The sequence below is a fragment of the Hipposideros armiger genome, unplaced genomic scaffold, assembly GCF_001890085.2.
Source record: "Hipposideros armiger isolate ML-2016 unplaced genomic scaffold, ASM189008v1 scaffold_33, whole genome shotgun sequence".
Classification (NCBI taxonomy): Eukaryota; Metazoa; Chordata; class Mammalia; order Chiroptera; family Hipposideridae; genus Hipposideros; species Hipposideros armiger.
This window is the reverse complement of record NW_017731383.1, coordinates 1,422,511-1,442,686: the sequence shown is the minus strand read 5'-3', so window position 1 is coordinate 1,442,686 and position 20,176 is coordinate 1,422,511. Positions and strand designations below refer to the sequence as shown.

Sequence of the window (20,176 nt, the reverse complement as noted above, 5' to 3'; positions counted from 1 at the left end):
CAAACACAAATGATCTAACCCCCAAATACAGTGGTGTGATAGGCTTAGAAAAACATTATAGACCTTCCACTTGGAGCAAACTCAGTAGGTTTCAAGGCCTAGGAATTATCCTCTGTGGCTTAAGGCTCTGCCCTGTGGCCCATGGCTCCACCCTGAGAGCATTTCTTCCTTTTTCATGAAAGGCAGCACATGTTTAGCACCATCAGCCTGTTTCCTGCCTGTAGAATTTTGAGGGTCAGGCAGCCTTCTTTCATTTCATCTTTCTCTGACCCTTTCAGTCCAAGATGGCAGCGTTTCTGCTCATAGAACGTGCTCAAAAAGCTTGTAGGTCTCCCAGGTATGTCATTAGAAAAAAGGCTCACCCACAAGCAAGTCTTTTCTGAACAATTCCGTCTCTCTTTTTGGCTTCTGCGGAGATGGCACACACCTAATCAAAGAGCCCTCTGTGTGCCTGAATCTCGTGACCTTTTGTTCTTTTCCAGGCACACGAAAGCAGTTGTCCAGCCGTACCCGTGGCTTTCTCTCCAAAGTACCCTTCCCTGACAGCAGGTCTCATGTTAGTGCCTCCTGCCATCTGGATGGGTTCTTGTCCATAGAACTGTAGGACCCAATTTAGCTAAGGTTTCTGTCCTTTTCCTCCAGTCTCCTCATTCCCTTCTGAGCCCCACCAGAGGAGCCTTTAGTGTGTGTATTCCTACCAGCAGCCTGTTTATACAGTTTTGGTATCATCGTCTAAGGTGATGTCGGTTTTTGACAGCCCGGTCCTCATTTTCTTGAGTCCTCGCTAGTGGAGTGTGAACATCTCTATGTCTGCTGACAGCCTATCCAGGCAATCTAGGCTTTTCTCTTTATGTGTCTCAAAATTCTTCCAGTCTCTACCTGTCACCTGATTCCAAAGCCAGCCCCACATTTTCAGGTGTCTGTTAAAGTGGTCCCCGGCTTCCCAGCGCTGGTATCGGTGTTTTGTGGTTTGTCATTGCGCTGTGACTTCCCGTTGTGTGACTACGGCAGCGTGTTTATCCAGTCTGCTGTTAAGAGACATTTGGGTTATTTCCAGTTTTTGGCTATTTGAATGAGGCTTCTAAGAGTGACCTCCTTCTGTGGACATGTGCTTTTATTTCTCTTGGGTGACTGCCTAGGAGTGGGATTACCTCAAGGGTTAGTCTTTTTCCACGCTTGGTCCGGCATGGACAGCCCGCTTCCACGCTACTTCTAAAGGCTGGCAGGTTACCCTTCGTTATTCCCGATGTTCTCTGGGAGGTTCAGCTCCATTTCCCACCTTTGCCGGGACCTAAGCCTTCGTCTCCTGTTGCCTTAACCCAGGCTCCTAAGACCTGTATTCTGAAAGCTCTGTGAGTNTATTGTCACTTTTCTGTAAGCCTCAAGTTCCGTCAAAATAGTGCTGGAAGAAGAGAGGCACGGGGCAGGAGCTAAGAGACTGGGGGGGGGGGGGGCGGGCCACCTGCACAGCTGCTCACCGGGGACAGGGAGCCCATTGCGGCCGGGACCGAGACGCACGGGCGGGCCGTGGGAGCGCATGGCTGCAGACAATCTAAACAGTCACCCACAGGTGGGTCAGTACATCCTAGCGCATCTCTGCAGACGTCACTCTACGCTCATCAAGCTGTTTCTAGGCCACACGGGTAAGTGGGCAAGAGCCAGGCACTGAGCGGTGTGTGGTGTGCTCCTGATGTACCTGCGTTGCTCATACCCAGGGGGCTATGCAGGTGACTGGGAGCGATGGGGCACAGGGTGGAGGGCAGGGAGCCGGCGTCGCCTGCTTGGCCATGGGGACCGATTTTTTGACCCCGGGCGCTGCCTGCTCTTTCCAGAAAGTAACTACTGAGTCCAAGCCGCTGTGCGGCGGGCAGGGCAGCCTCACCCTGAATCAGCTGCCGCTGTGCCTGAATGATGTGCTCGCAGAGCAGCCGGTGCTGCTGGTAGCGCTGAATGACCAAGTCCTTCTGGCCCAGCAGGTGCTCCTGGCGCAGGCTGCTGGCCTGCAGCTCCGTCTTCTCCAGCTCCAGCTCGTGTGTCCTGCACAGCAGCCGCAGCACCTCCCGCTGGTCCTCGCTGATGGCCTGCCTGGGCAGCAGGTCCTCCAGCTGTGAAGCCTTTCTCCTGGCACCGGCCAGGCGCTGCTCCAGCCCAGCCTGGCGGACAGACCAAGGGTTCAGGGCGGATACCGGGGTCTCTGCTCCCACGCCCAGCCATTCTTACAGGCTGAGGTTTACAAACTGAACTCACACAAACCTCGGTGATTGGCTCTGGGGATGTGTGGCCGTCCCCCTGTATTAACCTTGTCTTTGATTCTCTGCATCTGATGCCCCAACATCAGGGCTCTGCTGACCCTGCAGGGACGGCCCCTCCCAGGGCCAGCCGAGTCCTAGAGAGAGTGAACCTCTCACCCAGGGGCACACCTTTCAGATGCAAACCCACCAGCCCAGAGCTCACACCCTCCTCTCCTCCATGGGCTCTCTAAACGTCAGCAGGCAGATGCAATGATGTTAGGAGCTTCTGAGTTTGGCTACATTGCTTTTAAGGGAAATAAATGCCGCCTGCTTCTCCAACGTGACATCACAGACGCTTTCTCCACCTGCCTGCAAACATGTCACTAATGGGCTGGGACAGCAGCCAGCTTCCCTGGCATTTTCCCAACATCTCCACCAAGCGCCAGTTCTGCCATTTTCTGAAGTGAGGCTGTTAGACAACTAGTTACTACATAAACAGCTCATAGACACAGCTTGCTCTTCTCAGGAAATGAGGATGTGAGGAGACTTCCCTCTACAGAGAGGAACCTGGAGCGCACGCTCTGGCCATGTCTCTGTCCTTGTGTCACGTACCCAAGACCAGACTCGGGGAGACTGAGCCCGATGCCCACTTGGCAGGGTGGGCAGTGCTCGCTCGCCATGTGGCGGGTTACTACAAAGGGTGTCCGGGAGCTGGAGGCTTGTGCGCCATGGCCACGGCCACGGCTCCTCTGTCCCCCTGGGGGCCTCCTGCCCTGGACTGTGGCCCTGAGCCCCCAGTGTGACGTGGGCTTTGCAGTGAGACCCATCGGGTCCCAGCTCTGCTTCTCCTGGGGACTTGGGACATCTTGTCTAATCTCTCCACGCCTGGGTTTTCCCATCTACAGGACAGTACCGATCGGCCCCGTGCCGGGGGCTGCTGTCAGAAGGCCCAGGGCACCAGTGGCAATCAGTAAATGCTAGTGGCTGTCATGGTCACTGTGTGACATGGATGTGCCCAGCCCCTCTCCCCACCTTGAGGGCCATGGTTTTCTGCTGCTCAGCTAACAGCATGTTGACCTCCTCTCTGGCCAGGGCCACCTCATGCGACTCTGCAGACTTGCCCGTGCCCCCGTCTGCGCCGGCCACCACCTGCTCCTCACCCCTCCCAGGTGTCCTATTCTGGGTGTGGTGGTGGGTCTTCTCACGCTCCCAGCTGCAGCCATGACAGAGGGGTAAGGGGAGCAGGGCAAGGGTTGGGCCAGGGGTCCTGCCTGGGAAGAGAGGGAGCCCTTGGCTAAAGTGCCCCTGGGGACCTGCAAGCAAGCGAGGGAGTCTGGACAGTAGCACAGAAAAGAGCTCCCAGCAGTGGCCCTGCTGGTCCTTGTTGGTTTCCCTGCCCCATTGGGATGGGTGACGCTGGGGCCCCAGGTGGTGCCCCGGGAGGGCACGCTCACTCTGCAATGGCCAGCAGGTGGCGGGACGCGTCCACGTGCAGCTCAGTGCTGGCATTCTCCAGCTCCACCAGGCTGCGCCGCATCTCCAGCTGCTCCTTGAAGGCCCCGACCAGCTGGGCCCGGATCTTGTTCATCTGCAGGCGGCTGTCCTCCTCTGTGTCCTGGGTGGACACTGTGACTGGGGGCAGCAAGGGAGCCGCTGTACCAGGAGCAGTGCCACCTAAGCCAGGGTTAAACTCCATGTGTGCCCACCAAAATAGGGTCTGGCCCAAGGAGGGGTTCAATACACATATGTGGGTAGGTGGATGATGAATACATGATGGATGGATGGATGGATGGTGGATGGAGGGATGGTGGATGGAGGGATGGTGGATGGTGGATGGTGGATGGATAGGTGGATGGGTGGATGGATGGATGGGTAGATGGAGGATGGATGGTGGATGGTGGATGGATGGGAGAAAACATTTGCAAACCATATATCTGCTAAGGGGTTAACATCCAAAATATATAAGGAACTTATGAAGCTCAATAGCAAAAACCAAATAATCCAATGTAAAAAATGGGCAAAGGACCTTAACAGACATTTTTCCAAGGAAGACTTACAAATGGTCAACAAGTACAAGAAAAGGTGCTCAACATCACTAATCAGAAAAATGCAAATCAAAACCACAGTGAGATGTCACCTCATTGCTGTCAGAATGGCCATCATGAAAGACAAGTAATCACAAGTGCTGGCGAGGACGTGGGGAAAAGGGGACCCTCGTGCACTGCAGGTGGGAATGTGAATTGATACAGTCACTTTGGAAAACAGTACGGAGGGTCTTTAGAAGATCAAGAATAGAGCTTCCATATGACCCAGGAATCCCTCTTCGGGGTATTTATCTAAAGGAAATGAAATCAGTATCTTGAGGAGGTATCTGCATCCCATGTCCATGTAGCATTATTCACAATGGCCAGGTATGGACACAACCCAAGTGTCCATGAACGGATGAGTAGATAAAGAAAATTATATATAATATAATATATAATGAAATACTATTCATCCCTGAGAAAGAAGGACACTCTGCCCTTGTGACAAAATGGATGGACCAAAAAACGAGGAAGGGAGAGCCTGTAGAACAACAGACTTCAAAGGTTCATCAGACACACTCAGTGCACGGACTATGTTGGGAGCCTTAGTTCAAAAACAAAAGCAAACGGTTCAGAAGAGATTTGTGACGTTGACAAGGTTTTTTTTTTGTGACGGTGGAAACCTGAACACCGATTGGCTGCCTGATGATATGAACAGATTATTGTTAACATTTTGTGTGTGTGTGTGTGGAAATGAGACTGTAGTTATGATTTTGTAGTCTTGACTTTTCAGGGGTTGTGCTGACAGTCCTATGAATAAAATGACATGACGTCTGGAGTTCGCATCTAGATAACAGGACAGGGAAGTGTACAGGACGATGGGGAAGAGAAACTGAGGGGGTGGGGTCCTCATGAGGGTTTGCTGGACTTGCTCTCTCTCCTTCCGTAAGTATCTGGAATTCCCCGTAACAAAAAGTGGAGGCGTTTCTAACGCCCGCCTTTACTGGGCGGTCCCAGTTGACCCCTGTGGTCACCCCCGGCTTCCTCCCTCAACTCCTCAACTCCCATCATGTTTTCAGGGCAACACCCCAACCGAGGAGAACCTTCCACCCCCTCCCCCCATCAACAGACTGAAGGAAAGCACAGCTCTGAGGGGTGTTCTCACTCCCACTTCACAGCTAAGATCGCAAGGCGGCTCTCGCCATGTGGCTCCAACCCGTGTCTGCCCCCATCGTGCTGAGGAGAAACCCCGGGCCCCGGTCGTCCACCTTCCAGCCTCATCTCCCACCGCAGCCTCTCTGTCCTCAGGTGCCAGCACAGGGGCACTTTCTGCTCCGTGAACTCACGAAGCCCATCCCCACCCAGGGCAGCAAAGGGGCCAGGGCACCAGGTCTGTGCGGGGCCTACCTTGTGTGTCCCGAACGCCCGGCTCGCTTTCCTTCTGCTGTTCCCGCCTCTCGAGTTTGGACTTGAGGCGCTCGATCTCCCTGCGCAGGCCAGAGATGACGTCTGTGTACTGCGTGATGTGGTAGGACACGGTCAGCAGGTTGCGCTTGACCTAGCGGGGCCAGACACACGCCAAGGTCAGAGCGCACGGGGCTGCCCTGCAAGGGCGCGTTTTCACTGTGACTTGTTTACTCCAGAAACATGCACTTTTCTGTTATGAAAATTCACATCAGAACCACTCAGCCTTAAAGAGGAGGAAAACTCTGACACCTGCTACGACACGGATGGACCCTGAGGACACTGTGCTGCTGAAATCGGCCAGTCACAAAGGACACGTATATGATCCCACATATATGAGGTCCCTAGAGGAGTCAGAGTCACAGGGACAGGAAGTAGAAGGTGGTGCCCGGGGCTGGGGAGGGGAGACAGGGAGTGAGTGTTTCATGGGGACAGAGTGTCAGTTTGGGAAGATGGAAAGTTCTGGAGATGACGGTGAGGACGGCTGCACAGCAATGTGAATGTATTTAAGGCCCCTGAACTGTACATGGTTAAAATAATAATTTTACGTTACACGTGTTTTGCCACAATTAGAAGTTCAAACAGCCCATCAAGGGTTTTTTACACAGCACCCCCATGGGTACCCACAGCTGTGGTTTTGATGTGTGCCCTTCCAGCTCCTTTACTGTGTGGTCTTGTAAATGTACGTGTACCTAGAGGTATATGGGGAGATTCGGGTGTAGGTTCGGCTGTGGGGTTTTGTGTAAATTACATCAGACTGTAGTTACTCCTCTGTAACTTGCTTCTTCTCACCCAATGATGTGTCCCGGAGGCCGGCCATCTGCAGATGGGTCCACCCCATTCTCTGTAACAGCTGCAGAGTGGCCCACAGGACAGACGGATTGCGTGTTCCATCCCCTCTGATGGGCACTTGGGGCTTTCCAGTGACACAGCCTCCCTGAGCACGTGGGTCCATGCTTCCCGCTGGTAGATTTGGAGGTGAGATGGCTGGTCACAGAGCAAGGTGCTCCAGTGCCCGGAGCTGCCCTCTTCGCTGCTCAGGGCTGGGCTTCCTTGTCTGACCCACTCCCCTTAGCAGAAGACCCTCGAAACTCGGTCTTCTCTGCTATTCTTCCTCATGGCACCCTAGGCCTCACATACAGCACTTACCACAGCTGGAAATGATACACTCATCTGTGTGAGGTCGGTTTCATGCCTGCCTTCCCCATTGCTAGGCTCAGGGTTTGGGCGCGAGCAGCTCTGTCCTGTTTTATCACAGCGCCTAGCTCAGAGCTAGGCACTGGCAGGGCTCATCACGTGTGTGGACAGCCAACAGTAACAATCAAATAGCATGTATCACGTGTCGAGCACCAGTCATCGGGGTGCTGCGTGGTTAATGTGCATCATCCCACTGATGTCTCAGGCAGCCTCAAGACATGAATCCTACAGGCCGGGTGCAGCCATGGACAGGCTAGCTCAGCGGTCCACACATAGACTCGAGCCAGGCTCGCTGGGCCCCAGTGCCCGCTCTGCTCCACTGAGGAAGGTTGGAGATGTTGCTCTCTCTGTGCTGCAGCTGCCCAGTCTGTAAAATGGGATGATAATAGGACCCACCTCCTAAGGAGAGCGTTGTTGAGAACAAAACACATTAAATTGCTTTGAGAGCTTATGGCACGCAGGCACAGGGATAAGTCCATGTCCTGGACAGNATACACTCGTGTAAGGTGGGCTGCAGCACAAGCCAGAATGGCCTCCAGTGGAAACAGCCACATGGCCATTAATGGACGGCAGGCAGGGTCAGCATGGTGTGGCACAGCCATGCAGTGGTCAAGGGGGAGGCTCTGCCCATGCCCCCACCTGGGGGGCCCTGAAGACATGCTCAGTGAAGGGGGCCAGACACAGAAGGCCACACGTTTATGATCTCATTCATATGAAACGTCCAGAACAGGGAAACCCAACAGAAAACAAGACAGCAGGTTAGTGGGTATCAAGAGCTAGTGGGGTGGGGGAGTGGAAGGAGCGGAGGTGACTACTAATAGGGATGAAGTTTCTGGGGTGACAAAAATGTTCCAGAATTAGTGGTGACTGCTGCACAACCTTGTGAAAGGGTGAATTTTATGGTATGAGAGTTATATCTCAATAATGAATGTTTTTTAAAGGATAGAGGAATACTTTTATTAGAAGGAAAACTCAGGTAACTTTCTGAGTAAGTCAAATATTAAATGATGCAAAAAAAATCTGGGTACAGAACATGCTTCTTTGTGTTTAAAAAAATTAAAAACAGGCTGGCCGAGCGGCTCAGTTGGTTAAGAGTGCGAGCTCTGAGCATAGGGTCACCGGTTTGATTCTCACATGGGCCAGTGAGCTGCACCTGAGCTGAGCTGCCGCTGAGCTGCCAATAGGCGGCAGGATGGCTCAGTTGGCGAGAGCACGTGCTCCTAATAAGGTTTCTGGTTCGACTCCCGCAAGGGGTGGTGGGCTACGCCTACCCACAATTAACACCACACCTTGAGCTGAGCGGCCGCGAGCTGCCTATGGATAGCCGGATGGTGACTAGACTTGGAGCTGAGCTAGCTGCACCCTCCACCAACTAAGATGGAAGCACAACTTGGCTGTTCCTCTTNGTGACCTCACCTCCTGGGCATTTGAGGTGGAGACCTCCGTGATCCCGGCAATCTGAATGCTGCCCCTGGAATCTTCCCTCAGGTCCAGAAACCCCGAGGACGGGTTCAGGAGGTCCCGGATCACTTCGTTATAGATCTGGGATGAGACAGAAAAGCTGGGAGCAGAGTGGTTTCCATGGAAGAGAACTGCAGGGACTCACAAATCATTGGGCTCTGTGTCCCAGAGAGCTCAGCCACTCTGAGGGCTGAGGGCTGCAAAGGCCAGTGGGCATTCAGGGGGCGACACACAAGGCAAGGCACCTGAGGCGGGGGGCAGGCTCACCTCGAGGTAAGACATGGACACGCTGCAATCCATGCTGTCACAGGTGTCCTCGATGGCCTGGAAGAGGTCAGTGAGGGTCTGCAGGTAGATGCCAGGCTGCGTGTCCACGCCCAGCATGGTGTGGGTCTTCCCTGCGCCTGTGGGGGCGTGGGACACTCACAAGGCGGGGCACCAGATGTGGGCTCAGGCCCCACCTGAACACACGCCTGCCCCTAAGATGGCTCACACCTGCGCCTTCAGCGTACACACCTCCCACCCTCCCGGCTGCTCAGACACGCCTGCTTCCCATTTCGGAAACAAGGCAAAAAGCTGTGTGAACAGTCTGATGGCTATTCTGCGGAGGAAAACCTGAGCAGATATAACGCGAAGATGAGACGGTGTTAGATGGGGGGATGCGAGAGACGTCTGTTCCTTCTCCAAGTTCTCTTCAAGGTGTTCATGCTGGTTCGTAACAGGAGAATGAACGTATCACACTTTTCAAAAGGGGTCTCTTTGTAGGGGACGCCTCACTGCCCCTTCTCTATCTGCCCAGTAGTCAAGGACCACATGATTCTTTTCCGTCACTAGAGCCTGGCACATAGTAGGTGCTCGCTGATGTTTGTTGAATCAATGAGTGAAATAAACAGGCTGTGGCTTCGGGCAAGGTGCCTCTCAGGGCCTCAGTATCACCATCTGCACAGTGAGGGGTTCGGACCCATCTAACTCTGACCCTTTCTGGTTCTAGTTTTCAGGATGAGAGAGGTGGCACCTGTGGGTTCTCGTGGGTAGCGCAGTGTAGCTGGGGCTGAACTCCAGATTCATGCCCACCAGCAGGGTGACCTTGGGAAGCCCCTGCACCTTCTGAGCCTCAGTTTTCTCATCTGTGAAAAGGGGATCTTTCTACCTGCCCTTCAGGGCTGCTAAAGGAGCCAACGGATGCAGAGGGACCAATGCAAGGCCAGCATACAGTAGGTCTGCTGCCACCAACCCCACTCCTCGGGACACTGCCCCTGGCGGTACCTGAGGGGCCATAGGCAAACACCGTGGCATTGTATCCAGAAATGACGCCTTCAACCAAGTGCTGGGTGGTGGTACAGTACACGTCTTCCTGGGGACAGACAGAGGACAGACAGTCCAATGGACAACCTAGCCAAAGTCGGGTGCATGGCTGTTTGGAGAGGTCCAGTGTGTGGTGCCTGCAAACGTCGATTCCCTGTGGACACAGCGTGGGTGGTGGGTATCCTGGACTCCCTCCCGGGGTCTGCCCGGCATCTGCGCTAGCTCTGGCACTGGCCTCACCCGCTCCGAGCTTCGTGGTGTGAGATGAGGCCGATCCCACAGAGTGGCTGTGAGGGGGGTGACATGAGAACGTATGTGACCATAAGGCCTGATGCATGTTTGGTACTGAACACCTGTGAGGCCTTTCCAGGGCTTCTGCAAGAATTCAGAGGAATGCAAAGGGATGGAAGATAGCAAAAGGGCTGGAAACCTGTGAAAGGCATTCTGACTCAGCTTTACCGGACAAAACCAGGATCAGGGAGTGCAAGCTTCGAGCCAGCAGAATTTAATTTCATTTAAGGCAGCAGTATGTCGCGATGGGAGTGTGTGGTATTGAGCTCCCTGTCCACATGGGTGTTCAAGGAAGGACTCCTCCAGGGCTGGTGTATGAGGGTGAGTGGGTTTGGCTGGACTGGATAGGAATGACAGTCCCCACTTCCTGTGCCCTTCCTGGGCACCCACTCTGGGTCCTGCACTTCATGTCAGTGACCTGTCCCCATAGCCCAGGCTGAATACACAGCTCATAGACGGTAGAGGCAGCATCCGGGCTCGGGACAGACAGACTCCAAAGCCCGTACAGCTTTGCTCTGGCTTCGGAGCGACCTGGAGCTGAGCGCTGGTTCCTAGCATCTAACTGTGTGACCTCAGGCAGGCTGCTGACCTCCTGAAGCCTCAGTTTCCCCATCTGTAAAATTGGGACAATACTGCTGTGTATTTTATAGGGTTGCTGTGAGACTTGTAAGACAGCACATGTCAACCGCTTAAGCACAGCTCTTGGCATGTAGTAGCGGCTCAGTAAATGCTGATGGTCAGGTCTCCTCTCTCCCTGAGGCCACTAAGACCTCGGGAATGAGAGAGGCCGGTCTGTTCAGTCAGCAGCTGGCCCGGCCGGGGCTGAGCAAACGTCCTGCCTTATAATTACAGCGGAGTCCTCAATGGAGGGGACATTCCCAGAGCAGTGGGTGGCTGGCGCGTTCTCAACAGGCCCTTNCCTCCTAAGGAGAGCGTTGTTGAGAACAAAACACATTAAATTGCTTTGAGAGCTTATGGCACGCAGGCACAGGGATAAGTCCATGTCCTGGACAGCCTGAGCCCTGTGAATGTGCCCTTGTCTGGGGAGAGCGTCTTTGCAGATATAATGAAGCATTTTGAGATGAGGTCCTCCTGGATTAGGGACTACCCTGAGTCCATCATGCCAATGTCCTCAGCAGAGAAGTAAGACGGCGCAGAGCTAGAGGGTGAGGCCACAAGCCAAGGCACGCCAGGAGCCACCAAGCTGGATGGGACAAGGAGCCTCCGGGGGCCTCCAGAGGGAGCATGATGTGAGGATTCCGCGAGTGAGCAAGTGCGTGAGAGTGTGCAGGTGAGCCAGCGGGCGGGCGGCTCACCCTGGTCTTGATGCTCTTGGCTCTGTCGGCGTACAGCAGGGTGGTCCGCGACTCCTCGAAGGACGTGCTGGCCGGACTGATGTGGGCGATCATCACCGTCCGGCTGTTCCCTCCCAGGGCATCCTGCTCAGTGAGAGGCATGAGCTGGGGGTGATAGGAACAGGCCTCCACCTGCCCTGGGGTGCCACCCATCACCCACCTATGCGAGGCCCGTCTGGACCATCCTGTCTGAGGTTCCTGCTCCAAATCAGGGAGGTGATACTCAGGGTGAGGGGGGCCCGTTCCAGACCCACCCCATCTGACTTCCACTCTGACGCAAGCAGATTAGACCAAGAAGCCACATCTGCAGGGACATTCCTTTATTGTTTTGCCTATTTACGTATAGCTTGCTTTGCTGTAGAACAGGGGTGATAATATTCAGCTCAGTGGAAAGGGGGATCTTCTCACAGTCAGACCATCCACGATGGGACGGGCAGCGTTGGTTAAGTAGTAAGCGCCCTGTCCCTGGGTGTATGCAAGCATAGGCTGGACCAAACTCAGAGGGACAGTGTGGGGAGTCAGGCTGTGACTAGAGATGGTTTCTCTGGTGTTTTCCTTTCTTTGGAGGTTGGTGGAAGGGCCCTTAGACTCAGGTCTGGGGCTCTTGCCCAGCAGGTAAGTCCTGAAAGATGCAATCAGCTATGGCAGCAGCACATGCACATGCATGCGCACACAGCACACACACACAGCAGACACTCACAGATGCACACAATGCATATGCATGCACACACGCAGCATACACATGCACACAGTGCACACACATGTGCACACACATGCGCACATGCAGCACACACGCAGCACACACACCCGGCCTACAGAGTACCTTCAGCAGGCGCGTGAGTTTGCTGTCCCGAAAGTTCACATACTGCGCCCGGCTGCCCTTCTCGCTGAGCGCGTTGATGCAGTTGCCCAGTGCCAGCAGGGAGCGGTTGATGTGCGCGCCCTCCTGCATCCTTTTGCCACGGTTCTGGGTCTGAGTGGGGAGAAGCTGGGCTGGCGCGGAAATGGTCCTTCCCACCTGCCAGCCCCCGACCCCGGTAGGGGACTGAGGTCCAGGTGCAATAACCCCGCCCCACCCAGGTGCTCAGGCCCTGCACACACTGGCTACACCCCTGAAATATCGGGACCCCTGACATAAATGACAGGACCCTGACGGGGAGCACTACGCAGCCACTAAGTGGGATGAGGGAGAGCTGTTTAACTGATGAGCTGTTATGATTATGAACGAGATAAAAATGGATTAGAGGAAGGTCTGTGCAGATCAATCCACTTTTACAATACAAATACGCATGTGTGTGTTACCTAGGAAGCCCCCTCCCAGGCCAAAACCCCCTCATCCTTCCAGTGTCAGCTCAGCGTCCCCTCCTGCGGGGATGCCCCCGCCCCACTCTCCAAAGGGGCGTCTGCAGTAGCCAGCCTGTCACCTTTCCCACGTGTCCTGTTTATTTCCTTCAAGCCCCTTAACTCTCTTGGCAACCACCTTGCTCTTTTATGCGTTTGATATTTTCCCACCTGCTCCCCACCAGACCACACGCTCCACGAGGGAGCTGTCACTCTGGCTGGCCACGTGTCCTGCTCATGAACTAAAGGGCAGATGACACAAGGTGAGTGATGGTGACGAGGGACGAAGGGGGCGCATGTCAGAGGACGGCACCTGGGACGCCTGCTCCGAGCCCGCCAGGTCCACCATGAACAGCCTCCCGACGCGCACTTCCTCCGCCAGGTCTGAGCCGCGGCTCTGCTGGCGCACGGTGACCTGCAGCACAGCATGGGAGCGGGACGATGTCCTGTTGGTGGCNATTCATATCCTTGTCAACGTTTGGTTTTGTCAGTGTTTAATTTTAATGATTCTGGTCGGTATGTCGTAGTATCTCACTGAGGTTTTAATTTGCATTTCCCCACTAGTGGTGTTTAACACATTTTTCATGTGCCTGTTGGTGATTTGTGTATCTTCTTTTGTGAAGTTTCTGTTTAAGCCTTTTGCCCATTTTTTATTAGGTTGCCTTCTGGATGTGGGTGTTGTGTTAGGTGTATGCTGACCCAGGTTTTCTCATCGTCTGTGGATGGCATTGTCATTTTCTTACTGGGGCCTTTGAAACCCCACACGTTTTGAAGTGCCTGTGAAGTCCAATGTGTCAGTTTTTTTCTGTTTTGGCTTCTGCTTTTTGTGCCTCTCTAAGAAATCTGTCCCTCGCCCAAAGTTGCAAAGATTTTTCTCCTTTTTTTACTAGAAAGCTGAATTTAAGTTTTACATTTTAGATCTATGATCTGTTTTGAGTTAGTTTTTGTCTATAGTATGAGGTAAGAAATGAGGTTCCTTTATTTTTTCCAAATGGACATTCCATTGTTTAATAAAACTAGTTGAAGAGACTATACTTTCCCCCATGGAATTACCTTGGCAGCTTTATTGAAAATCAATTGACCGAGGGGAGCGGATGGTAGATGAGGGTAAAGGGGATGAAATGTATGGTGATGGAAAAAGAACTGACTCTGGGTGGTGAACATACAATGTGATATATAGATGATGCATTACAGAACTGTACACCTGAAACCTATGTAACTTTGCTAACAATTGTCACCCTAATAAACTTTAATTAAAAAAAAAAGAAAGAAAATTAGTTGACCTTGTATGAGTAGGTTAAGTTCTAGACCTTCTGTTCTGTTCTATTGATCTGTTTCTGTATGAATACCATGTTATCTTCATTACAATAGCTTTATAGAAATCTTGAAATCAGGTAGCAGGAGTCCTCCAACTTTGTTCTTTTTCAAGATTGTGTTGATTATGCTAAATACTTTGCTGTTCCATATGAATTTTATAATTAGCATATATATATTTCTAGGGAAAAAGTATGCTAGCATTATGATTAGAACTGCACTGAGGCTGCAGATTAATTTAGGATGAATTGACATCCTAACAATATGTTAATATGAATATTTAGGTCTTTACTCTCAGTAATGGTTTGTAATTTTCAGTGTAGAGGTTTTGCCCATATCTTTTATTTATTATTATTATTATTATTATTTAAAGATTTTATTGGGGAATTGGGGGAGGGAACAGTGTTGGGGAATTGGGGAAGGGGAACAGACAAGTTCCTGTCCTCTTGTTCTTCAGTCTAGTTGTGGAGGACGTTGCTTCACTGGCCCAAGTTGTTATTATCACNTGCGATGCCCTTTCTCCCCGCAAATGATGTTTTCAAGCCCTGTCTATCTTGGCACGTGCTGTTCTAGCTCAGATGTTGTATGAACACCCTGCAATTTATTTATTCCACACTGACATCAAAGTGGGTTGTTTGGGGATCTTTTGGGTATTATAAATAGTACCACAATGATGAGTCTCGTGTTTACTCCATGAGCTGTAGTTTAGAGAATATGACCAGAATTGGAATTGCCGCATCAGATTTATTAGACATTAACAAATTGTCCTCTGAAGTGTCAAAACCAATTTTCACTCCAGCAGCCTAGGAATATTTGTTTCTCCCCATCTCGGGTGCATCTCGTCGTTGGAATTTGCATTTCCCTGATGTAAGTAGATTTCTGATTTAAGCGGAAAGGAAGATCTGCAGGAGGGCTGGGAAACCAGGCTTGAAGCAAAGCAGGCAGAGTGTGCAGTTCATGCCTAGAGCTGGCCTGTGACGACAGCGCTGTCCCCTCACTGAGGCCCAGTGTTAGAGTCACACGTGACACCGTGGACGGCGGCCCTGGGTGCTGGTGGAAGTCCACAGCCTCTCCTGCCCTTAGATGTGGGACGCTAGTCCTGCAGCTGCCATGAGTTGTCACCGTCATGGATGTCCCCATGACCCCAGCTCCCTTCCGCTGTGAACCTGGCTGGCTGCAGCTGACATGTCACCTTCTGTGTAGGAAGGGACTTTCTCAAAAGAGGAATTCCTCTAAAATAGAAACGCTCAGATGCTGAATGTCCAAGAAGTAATAATAAATGCCCACTATACCTAACAGTAAGGCTGAACATCTTTTTCTATGTTTATTGGCCTCTCAGATTTCCTTTTCGGTGAATTACCCTGACATATCCTTTGCCTCCTTGGGATGATTCATCTTTTTCATATTGAAGTGGATGAGTTCTTTATAAGATCTGGATTATAACCTTGAAACCTAGTGTGTATGTTAAAGTACATTCTTCCAGTCTGTGGCTTATCACTTGTCTAAGATGTCTTTCGTCATACGAGCTTGTCATGCTGGCACTTACAATAGTAAATATTTTTCTTTATTGCTTGTGTTCTGTGTGCCTCCGTGGTGTGAGAATATGGCTAAATGGGTTAACTCTTCTGCTGAAAACAACTAAAATGCTGCATAAAATATAAAAGCCATTTTATTAAAATATTTGGAGAGCTCNTCTCTAACTCCATAATCATGAATTACAGAGAAGCTCATTAATCAAAATGTCCATTTTCTTGACTGTGGCAATGATTTCATGGCTGTATATATGTTAAAACTTACGAAACTGCATACTTTAAAACCATGCAAGCTTACTATATGTCAATTATTTCACTGTTAAAGGCTGTTAAAAGTCTAAAAACACATTGTTTATGTAATACTATGTATTACAGGCAAAGTTACAAAGGCTCTCAGAGGGGGTTTGATTATAACAAAAAACATAACACGAAGTTATCCTTCCACCTAGTTCCAAAACAGAAAATGTCAGGATCATTACCTGTATTGGATCCTTTTTTTAATAAATTAAAATTATTCTAGGTTGTTTCCAAAATCTGAATTTAAACAAATAAACGTTATCACTTTCTCATTCCTGTCCTACAGAAGACGGTTTAGCCTGGACTCTCAAAGGCTGATATTTACATGAAATGTTAATGGAAGGAGTTGGCCAAGATTGAGAAGCAACAAGCAGAACGTTCATTACTGTGGGTGGGAGGGTGCCTGGTAACCACCTCAATCATGAGTTGACAGTGCCTAGTGGCACTGCAGGTGACTTCATGCAACCCCACAATTCCATTCCCAGGCATGTAGCAAAGAAGCTCTCACACTCACTCAGAAAGGATGCGTGCAAGACCATTTGTAACTGTGAAACACTAAATGTCAATGGCTAGGAAAGAAACTGTTACACGGTACAAGAGAATACCACAGCATTTAAAGCGAAGGAAAGAGAATTACCTTCATCAACACAGAAGAACTAATGTTGAATTTAAAAAGCAAACTGCAAGACATACCTTAGGCTGCCACTTTTAAAAGATGCACTAATATTTTAGGTAACACTAGGGAAAAAGTTGCTAATTAAGCAATAACAAATGCTTTCATCTAGAGTGTAATAAGTATCCATCCCCATTCTGACATGTTAAAATGTGGGGGGAAAAGCATATCTTAGAATCAATAAAATACCACATGTGAAGTTTTCCTACGTCTGCCAGCTTCCAGATCCAGCGGTCCCTTTACCCAGGACGTTCCTTGCATCAATCACTGTTCTGATGGCCAAAGACTTAAACGTCAAGCCCTGATTCCTTAACAATTTAGTCCCCAATTACAATTAATCTGAGAACCATACTTCAATGTCCTTCCTTCTGGCACAGACCCAGGACCAGCTCACTGCTCCGCAGAGCTTCCACCGAGGGTGACCAGATCAACCCAACTAGGCAGAACTGCCACTGAGGCCCGCACCACAGCCACGGTGAACTCTTGTGACACACAGGATCCCCATGGGGTGTCTGATACCAAGAAAAACACTAAGGACGCTTAGGATGGAGAACATCACTTACCCTTTTGTCTTTCCATCCTCCTCAGGATAAAAGTCATTTGTGATTTTCCCAAACTTGGAAAAGATCTTATGGATGACATTTTTGAGTTTCTCCAGACGGTCAGGTCCCACCTGGGGAACATTGTCGACCACGATCACAGAGTCGATGCCATCTGCTTCCTGGGGTCGATCTTTGAGTACGTCTCCCAATAATTCTGTATGAACAAGAGACTTGTCAGGCGGCTCTTACCACNGTGCCGTCTTTGACAGAGCGCACGAGCCGCGATTCACTGAAGGCCCGGAGCCCCACTGCATGGGTCACCAGGGAACAGAGGAGACTGTCACCCACCCCCCGAAGGCTGCAGCTCTCGTCCCCAGGCAAGAACGTGACGTGAACAGACCTGAATGTGGCCCATAGGAGGCGCCACGTGAAGGGAAGAGGACTTCTGACGGCGAGGGCTGTGAGCAGGCCCAGTGCCGAGCAGCAGCCCAGGTGGCTGTGCCGTCCCCATGTCTGGGACACCAAGTAGTGTTTCCTCTAGCTGTGTAAGAGCCCAGTGCCAGCGGAAGGAGAGCATTTTAAAGCAGCTTGGAGGGACAGTCACTTACTTTATGCCAGAGATCTTCAGGCTCTTCTTGTCCAAGAGGCCCATTGACTGCCGGGAAAACGAGGGATACAACTGAGTCAAATCACGCCAATGTCCCAATAACACAACTCTTTACAAAAAGGCAACAAGAGATTCTGACGTGAGCTGGCCGAGGGGGCGGTGTGAACACAGAGGGTGAGATGAACAGTGCAACAACTCCCGTTTCCAAGCCACTTGTCCCATCCCTCGCTCTCTGTCGCACCGAGTGGGGCTGGCAGATGAAAGACCAGCCCCATGACACGGGAGACTGAAGGACACGAGCTTTGCCTCGCTCTGCACACAAGCCCCTCCTCCCGGCAGCTGCCACAAATCAAGGGCCAGCTTGCATCTCCTGCAACCACTGAGGCCGGCAGGCAGCTCAGTTTTCAGAAAATTAAACTACTCACAGGGGTTTCATAGATGCTGAGGGTGTCGAGTGTCATTCTGGCAAAGAATTTACCATCATGGCTCCACCTAGGAAGAAAGAGAGTAGTGCCAGGCTCTGCCAACGGGAAGGTTACAGGGATGCCACTACAGCCACCACTGGTCTACTTACTTAAAAATAGGCCAGTGGGCTGAGCTTTCACAGTGAAAACCTCTCTTCTTCTGCCCAGTAAGGATGTCCCAGATGATGGCCTGAGGGTCATCCTGATTGTCCATCAGGGGGCTAAACGTCACCAGGTATCTGCAACAGAGGGGGACACTTTTTACAACCCGCCGCACCCTCCCATTCTCTCACCGAGGGTCACGCCTCTGTCTGGATACGGTGAGGACCGGCCCCACGCTACAGTAGAGGCGGCCGAACTGTGGCCTCAGGTTCCCCCAGCACAGGCAAGGCTGCCAGAACAAGCAGTCGGGACTACGCAACCGGCACATTCCCCAAACCCCAGGCTTCCCTGACCATGTTCTCCCATCAAGAGACCCCACTTGAAACACAAAGCAGAACCACCTCTGTGGCACAAAGCACTCGGTCACTCTTGGCATCAGGGCGCTCTAAGGTCACCTTAAAATGTTTCTCCACTAAAATCAGGACAAGGAGAGGTCCAACAGACCCCAAACACAGTCCGCTGTGTGCTCTAGAGGGAGGTGTGAAGTGCAATTCTTGCACTACCTTCATCGATGCTTCGTTAAGGCAGCAGATAGCTCACGCCATTCAGAAGCAAGCACATGCTTGAGGGGAACTTCTGTGCCTGGGCGTCTCCCAGCAATCACCAACCCGCCTGCTGGCTGGTCTACACCACGGCGGCCGTGCCCTTGGCTCACAAGGTGTATCTACACCAGCTGCCCTTTCAGAACAGCGGGACAGAAGAGAGGCAGAAGCACGCAGAGCAGAAAGCGCCCTCTGGCTACATCCTCGGCAGCAGCTCCAACGACTGCGACGGTTCCTTATCAGGCTCTTTGGCCGCCCTGCACCCCGAATCTCCATATTAATAATCATGGCTTGGGTCCCCTCCTCCCACAAGTTATGAAATTCCCTATTCAGACTGCGTCTATACACCAGAAAGAACACAAGACTACCTTGATTACAGAAACTCTTGAAGCCCTTAATGGGAAAACAGATTTTTCACGTTGTAACCTGTATGAGCATAGCACGTGTCCATGGACTCATTCATTCATTCGGACATTCGCTGAGCACCAGGGTAACAACGATACGACGGGCCCAGTCTCTGTCCTTGAGTGGACAGACGTGCACACAGATAGATTACAATGAAGGTAGTAAGCCCACCAACATAAACGCCGTCTACGAGATCGCAGGCAGGCTAACTGCCTAAAGGGCTGGGAAGGGGACATGCCAAGTGATGCGAATTAATGAGTATTCCAAGAATACGTTACACAAAAACTGTTTTATCAAAATGAAGAAATACCCATCAGACAAAACTTATGGTTTACAAAGATTAAAAAAATAAATTAAATGATGCCTCACGGAGGTCATCAGTCACATCCAGAAGATGAGACAGTTCAGAGGCCATCAGCTCCTGCCTTAACAAGTCAGTATCAAAAGCCCGCCCAGGGCAGGACGCGCCGTTCCAGCGTGCGCCTGACTGGGCCCAGGAGTGGACAAACTAGCTCCAAGTGACGCTATTGGGTACGTGCAGGGAAGGCTGCGTATGCACTGGTGCTATGTGACATTAGGAACTTGCATCCATGTTGTCAGGTGTGATGAAGAACTGCGATCACTTTCCATGTTATTCCACAGCAATGCTACTTGTGTAGATAGAGATGTCTATCATTTACTTCAAAATACTCAAAAACTTTTGAAGCAAATATAGCTAAGTAAGAAATCGTTCAACCTGCACGATTATTAACCCGCACAGGGATGTTACTAAGCACTCTTGAGCTGTCCGTGTCAGAAAGCCTTTATACTCGCAAGGTCACAGGAAGCAGCCACCGGCACCCAGTGCCACATCAGGAGCCCTGCGGCACGAGGGGCTTTTGTGGCGTCCCACAGTGAGCACAGGCGACCGGAAGATGCTCAACTGTAATACAGGCAGCATCGGCAGAGGGACAGGAGGGATACCGAGTG

General features: G+C 51.3%; 2 protein-coding genes and 1 long non-coding RNA gene across 3 annotated transcripts in view; 1 reads left to right on the top strand and 2 right to left on the bottom strand.

Moving 5' to 3' along the window:
- Positions 1–17,169, bottom strand: part of LOC109380142 (kinesin-like protein KIF19) — a 76,196-nt gene extending 59,027 nt beyond the window's left edge. Inside the window, exons 1-8 of the mRNA XM_019637420.1 lie at positions 17,159–17,169; positions 12,983–13,115; positions 12,152–12,301; positions 11,290–11,412; positions 5,663–5,813; positions 3,686–3,863; positions 3,264–3,444; positions 1,883–2,153 (exon numbers count right to left, since the gene is read on the bottom strand). Coding sequence (XP_019492965.1) covers positions 1,883–2,153; positions 3,264–3,444; positions 3,686–3,863; positions 5,663–5,813; positions 11,290–11,412; positions 12,152–12,301; positions 12,983–13,115; positions 17,159–17,169 — 1,198 coding nt within the window. The remainder of the gene's footprint in view (positions 1–1,882; positions 2,154–3,263; positions 3,445–3,685; positions 3,864–5,662; positions 5,814–11,289; positions 11,413–12,151; positions 12,302–12,982; positions 13,116–17,158) is intronic.
- A 118-nt stretch (positions 17,170–17,287) lies between these two features.
- LOC109380199 (uncharacterized) lies at positions 17,288–18,344 on the bottom strand. Its single transcript, XR_002123395.1, has 3 exons — positions 18,209–18,344; positions 18,060–18,126; positions 17,288–17,682 (listed from the first exon to the last, which is right to left on the bottom strand). It is a non-coding gene; the product is annotated as an uncharacterized LOC109380199 (long non-coding RNA).
- Positions 18,345–18,819: 475 nt separating this feature from the next.
- Positions 18,820–20,176, top strand: part of SNX8 (sorting nexin 8) — a 56,616-nt gene continuing 55,259 nt past the window's right edge. Inside the window, exon 1 of the mRNA XM_019637418.1 lies at positions 18,820–19,033. Coding sequence (XP_019492963.1) covers positions 18,820–19,033 — 214 coding nt within the window. The remainder of the gene's footprint in view (positions 19,034–20,176) is intronic.